The sequence below is a fragment of the Cuculus canorus genome, chromosome 4 (genome assembly GCF_017976375.1).
Source record: "Cuculus canorus isolate bCucCan1 chromosome 4, bCucCan1.pri, whole genome shotgun sequence".
In the NCBI taxonomy this organism is placed as follows: domain Eukaryota; kingdom Metazoa; phylum Chordata; class Aves; order Cuculiformes; family Cuculidae; genus Cuculus; species Cuculus canorus.
The window spans coordinates 53,339,330-53,345,329 of record NC_071404.1 but is presented as its reverse complement, the minus strand read 5'-3'; the positions used below and the strand labels follow the sequence as shown (position 1 = coordinate 53,345,329).

Sequence of the window (6,000 nt, the reverse complement as noted above, 5' to 3'; positions counted from 1 at the left end):
GGCCTACAAGGTGTAGGCAATACCTGAATTTACTGGCCATACACCATTCCTAACATGCTGCTTGTTCTTCCATGTCCAAGCACCAAGTAGAACTTCCTGGCAGCGGGAAGGAAGGTTTAGGGTTTTTTTCTGTCCAGATTCTTCTGAGCACCCGCGACTTTATGAAGTATCCCTAGCATATGGGGAGCCTTCTGCACACTTTTCATGGGCTTCAGAATTTGTTTGGGCGTATATAAAATAACCTTGCTTAAGTGCTAGCTCTGTTTTATGTTCTTGTGTTACCATCGCGATAGGAGTCTCAGAAGGAACTTTGCTACCCATATAGTTTGTGCTTGTGGGACAAAAGGGTGTCATACCACATGGAGCTCACCACGGTTGTTGGAGCAAGCTGAGAACCCATGCTGTTGTACTGAATGTCAGTCGCATACAGTGTCTTCCCAGGTTCAGTGAAAATACCACAAGGACAGCCAACAAAATGTCCCCTAAAAATGTCAGGCACATCAAAGCAGAGAATATGTGTCATAACTGCCATCTTATTTTCTTTGTGGCTTTCTAAAGCAATAGTATCTGCTAAGCAAGCAACTTGTACATCACCCTGGAGGGAAGTGGGAAGCTGGGTTAGGTGTCTGTTGATTCTTGGCTCATCTACACAGAAGTTATTCAACAACAATTCCGTAAACATCCCTCTTCCAGAATAGGTGTGCCCTATTTTCCTCTTTAATTAAAACTCAGTGTTAAACTGAAACGGAATAGCTCAGCCTTTTTCTGGAAATTAGTCACAAAATTAGTCAGGAACAGCTCCTCCTGAACAACTACGTGTATAAGCAAGCTCTAAACAATATTTACGTTGTCTGGAATGGTGGAGGACGCTGTCACACACTGTAAATTCCAATCGCCAAAGAAACATGCAGAGCTGTCATCTTCCAACAAACACCTCACACCGTACGTTTGACCATTGTGTTTGACCTCGCTGGATGGTTTGAGACGAGGAACTGGATGTCTTCCTCAACTGAAGGGAAGTTTCATTAAGTCTTTGAGCTTTAGAGTGTGACCAGCCAGCCGATTCCTTATCCTCTGAGTTGTCTACCTGTCCAACACACAAAATTTAGAGACAAGAATGTCATGTGAGACAGCATCGAATACTTTGCACTAAGCTGGAAGGAAGTGTCAATCTGTTTGAGGGTAGGGAGGCTCCGCAAAGGGATCTGAACAGGCTGGATCAATGGGCTGAGACCAATGGCATGAGGTTTAACAAGGCCAACTGCAGAGTCCTGCACCTGGGGCACAACAACCCTGTGCAGTGCTACAGACTGGGGGAAGAGTGGCTGGAATGCTGCACGGAGAAGGACCTGGGGGTGTTGGTTGACAGTTGACTGAACATGAGCCAGCAGTGTGCCCAGGTGGCCAAGGAGGCCAATGGCATCTTGGCTTGTATCAGAAATAGCATGGCCAGCAGGTCCAGGGAGGTGATTCTGCCCCTGTACTCGGCACTGGTGAGACCACACCTTGAGTACTGTGTTCAGTTCTGGGCCCCTCACCACAAGAAGGATGTTGAGGCTCTGGATCGTGTCCAGAGAAGAGCAACAAAGCTGGTGAGGGGGCTGGAGAACAAGTCTTACGAGGAGCGGCTGAGAGAGCTGGGGTTGTTTAGCCTGGAGAAGAGGAGGCTGAGGGGAGACCTTATTGCTCTCTACAACTACCTGAAAGGAGGTTGCAGAGAGGAGGGAGCTGGCCTCTTCTCCCAAGTGACAGGGGACAGGACAAGGGGGAATGGCCTCAAGTTGCACCAGGGGAGGATCAGGCTGGATATCAGGGAAAAAAAATTCACAGAAAGGGTCACCGGGCCCTGGCAGAGGCTGCCCAGGGAGGGGGTGGAGTCCCCATCCCTGGAGGTATTTAAAAGACGGGTAGACGAGGTGCTTAGGGACACGGTTTAGTGTCAGATAGGGATGGTTGGACTCGATGTTCCGAGAGGTCTTTTCCAGCCTGGTGGTTCTGAGTGCATGTGGGCGAGGAGGAAGGCTGTGCCTGAGGGGGACCGCGCAGCCCCCGCACCCGCCGAGCCGCGGGCAGCCGCGCGGGGGCGCTGCGCGGGGCGGGGCTGCCGGACGGCGATTGGCAGCGCGGCGGCGGCCAATGGCAGCGCGGGGGGGGTGGGGGGTGCAGGCTGCGCCGCGGAGCGTGTGCAGCGCCGCGGGGCCGCGGCCGGAGCTGGGTGCGAGCGAGGGGAGAGACCCTGCGGGGGGGGAGGGGGGGACGGAGAGACGGAGCCGGAGCCGGAGCCCGAGCCCCATCCCCATCCAGTGCGACGGCGACGGCGGCGGCGGGAGGAGCCGGAGGAAGGAAGCAAGCAGCAAGCAAGGGGTTGGGCGCTGCGTGTGCAACCTGGCTGTTCCTGCCTCCCGCGTCCACCCGCGGCTTTTCCTGCCTGACAGCCGCCCTCCGCGCGTGTCTTCGGCGGGGGGTGGCGGGGGAGAAGCGGAGCGAGCCGTCCTCAGCGACCCGGAGGCGTGATTGAAAGCGAGCGATAATTAACCGGAGGAGGAGGAAGGGAGGACGGGGGTCGAGGAAGGCGAAGGAGGAGGAAGGCACCGCGCGGTCGAGCCGAGCCAGCGAGCGGCTGCGGGACGCGGCAGCCGCGGAGGAGCCTCAACCCGCGCCTGCCCTGCCCGAGGAGGGGGACAGCCCCGCCGCCTCCCCGGCCGCCGGACATGTCGGAGCATAAGGCCGTAGATCCCAAGTTATCGACGACGGACAGGGTGGTGAAAGGTGGGTGCTGAGGTCCCCCCGCTTTGCCGCCGGCCCCCCTCAGGCTAGGGTCGCGTCCATCCCTGTTCCCACACCCCGGGGCACTGGGAGCGCCGAGCCCCCGAGGGGGGTTTGCGGCTTCCCTCGCCTGCTGCTCCATTGCAGCATTTTCTCCCCCTTCCTCCCCCGCCTCCCCCCCTCCCTCTCTCCCTCCCTCTCCGCCTTCGAGGCGCTGCGCAGGGCTGGCGTGAGAGAGAGGGGGAGCCCCAGCTTCCTCCTTCGCCTCCTTCTGGGGGAGACGGGGGGCAGGGCTCAGCTCCCATCCCCCCTCGTTCCTCCGGGTATCCCCCCTTCCTCCTGCGCTGCCGGGGAGCCCCCCCCGAGCCTTGGCTCCCCGCGTGCACCGAGATGCACAGAACCTCCCCATCCCCGCAGCCGGGGCTTCGCTCCCCCCAAACCACCCGTGCCGGGAGCCGCCCGCTCCTCCTGCTCCCGAAGCGGGGAGGGGACGTGGTAGCTGAAGGAGGTGGCGAAGGCTGCTTCCTCCTCCTCCTCCTCCTCCTCCTCCTCCATCGCCAGCTCGGCCTGCGTGGATGTGGAGTTATCCACCCAGTGCGTGCCGATGTGTGCGGGGGGGTGGGTGGATGTGCAAACGTGCACGGGCTCCATGATTTTCAGCTCGGTTTCGAAGCCTCCCAGCAGATGGGAGTTGGGATTAACACTGCGTTGGAGTTGGGATGTACGCCGCTGCCCTGCAGTGCAGACCCCGGGGTCTTAACTACTGGGGTAGTGCCTGGTTGTTATTGCACATGTGCATTTCTTGCTGCAGATGAAGCGCCTCTGTATTTAGTGGCTTGGTCTGTTGGATTTTGGGTTGGTTTTTTTCTTAGGTATCCCCCCCCCCTCCTGCCCCACCACGTAGCTGGATATACGTGGATACAGTGTATTTCAGCCGGTTAGTTTCTAACCCCTACACCGATACAGAGAGGTGTGGTGGAAAGCCCAAACCCTAGGTGCAGCCTGCATCCTTCCAGAACCCTGGAGGCTGGAAATTGACGTGGCCTGGGAATGTATACACTTCTGTGTTTATAGGAGCCTACACCATAATGACACACGCAGTGTAAATATTGTTCGGAAAGGCATATTTATATTTTTGTGTTTGTATGTACACTTAACTTTTTATGCCTTTTCCCCTATTAAGTTGGTTTTTTTTTTCCCTCCAAATGGAAGTGTAGATCTTCAGATTTTTGCATTAAACACAACTATAAGCACAATAACGATTTTTAAAAAACTACTTGAGAATACACCTTTACATTCTAATTTCTGGAGTATTTACTGCTTGCTTAAGAAGGTTCTTATATCACATTAAGAGTAGGCTTTAGAAGCCTGTAACAGCTGTGTTCAGCAGATGCTTATCTTCTGCAGAAACAATCGGTGACCATCCTATTGGGAAGACTTCTTCATGATTGTGGGGTGTCCAATTTTCCTTTTTTTATTTTTTTGTCTTAATATCTGCCTTAGTCCTAACACATGACCAAATCTCCTGATCTTTGCTGCGCAGAACTTCTTTTAGCTTAAGTTGATCTTCATCATGAATAGGAATTATCTCTGTATTTGCGAAGCCCTTGGTGGCTTCAGGATGTTTTGATGTGTTTTGTCAGTAGTTGCTCTTTGTGTTTTTCACACCTGAAACATCTCAGAAATGGCTCATTCAGATGTTTGAGAATTTAGCAGTATATATAGTTACATTTATGATGCAATTAAAAGAGAAATCGACTCTGTTAATCTGAGTTAAAGTATTGAGCAAAAAGAACAGTACTTATGCTATGCTTAGGTGTCTGTCTCACCTGGATGCTGTTGTCTCATAATATCAATGCTTACCAGAGATGTGAAGATTTGTTGAACTGGTTCAGTCCTTTATTAAATATTGAAATCCTTTCAGGTCTTAAAATAGCATCTGAAGACAGTAGTATACAGTAAACTGATTCTTAAAAGGATTATTCTTTGCTGTATCATAGGCACTTCACACTGCCTTCGTATAGGCTGTAAGGGAATTGAGTAAGAAAACAATTGAAGGTAATAATAATAGAGAAGGGAAAGATTACTTTGTTGTTTCTTTTCTATAGGTTATGATTTATACCTTCACAAGAAGAGCAGCTGAAATAGGCTTGCTGTGTTAAATGTATAAGATTTTTTTATTTTTTTTTAAGAGGCAGCTTGAAAGCACCCATTCAAGTAGTTGGAGGGTCTTGGTATTTTATAGAGGGAAAACAGATATTCTGATATTGGTGAGATGTAACCTGTGAAAACAACTTTTTTTTAAGGTAGAATATCATATAAAACCGTACTTGGAAAGGAAATAGATTTAGCATATGGATGTAGGCTCTGGATTAAAGTCTCTTCTGTTTGCATGTGTGTGGGGTTTTTTGCTTGCTTTTGTTGTGTTTGACATATTTCTAAAAACCCTTTTGATTTGCTATTGCATGACAGGAGATGTCTCCTTCTGACAACAGTTCTGGGCTGGCTGGTGAAAATCCTGGCTCGGCACTGTTATGTAACGACAGGGTAGATTTGGGGAGGTTGCAGTTCCAGCAGTTTCATGCAGATTGCTTGTGGCTGACAGCTGCCTCTTTGAGGGGATTGCTCTGGGGTGTGGGTTTTTTTGTCATCTTAGGCTCAAAAAACTCAAATATACTGATAAATGGGGAATTTCCATAGGTGAAGACTTCACTTCATGCTTATTTTCCTTTGCTTATTGAATTATATGAACTGTGCTTAAACTAATTTGAATTGTAAATAAAACACGCTTTTAGTAGAAGGGGAAAAAGGCTCAGGAGCCGCCAGTGCTTATAAGGTCTTGGTCTTTTTTCACCTCTCTTATGCAGCTTGTTTGTAATTAAATTTGACAGTTGAAGTGAAATTCTTGGATCTGACACTGTTGTGCGAAGAGCAGTGTAAAGACGAAATGAAAGTCTGTGTGTAATGTTAAGTTTTTGGAAGTAAATTAACTCTTGGTGAAGTTGACAAAATTGTGTTCTGTGGAGTAACAGGGGAAGATCATCCTATATGTCAATCCAGATGATGTACTCGCAGTTTGAGAAGTACGTTTTTTATTTACTCTCTTGCTGTCCTTATAATGGTATGTGTGTTATGACCCAGACACTTCACCTTTGCTCTCTGGTTTTTGTGATCCTGTAGAAGAGCAGTGTTTTGAGCGGTCTGTTGACTGCAAGTAACCTGTACATTGAGTAT

General features: G+C 50.1%; 1 protein-coding gene across 2 annotated transcripts in view; it reads left to right on the top strand.

The window, feature by feature from the left end:
- The first annotated feature begins 2,285 nt into the window (after positions 1 to 2,285).
- PPP3CA (protein phosphatase 3 catalytic subunit alpha) overlaps positions 2,286 to 6,000 on the top strand; it is a 197,372-nt gene continuing 193,657 nt past the window's right edge. For both annotated transcript variants that reach the window (XM_054065402.1, XM_054065401.1), the window contains exon 1: positions 2,286 to 2,769. In XM_054065402.1, the coding sequence (XP_053921377.1) occupies positions 2,712 to 2,769 (58 nt within the window). In that variant the 5' untranslated portion in view covers positions 2,286 to 2,711. The remainder of the gene's footprint in view (positions 2,770 to 6,000) is intronic.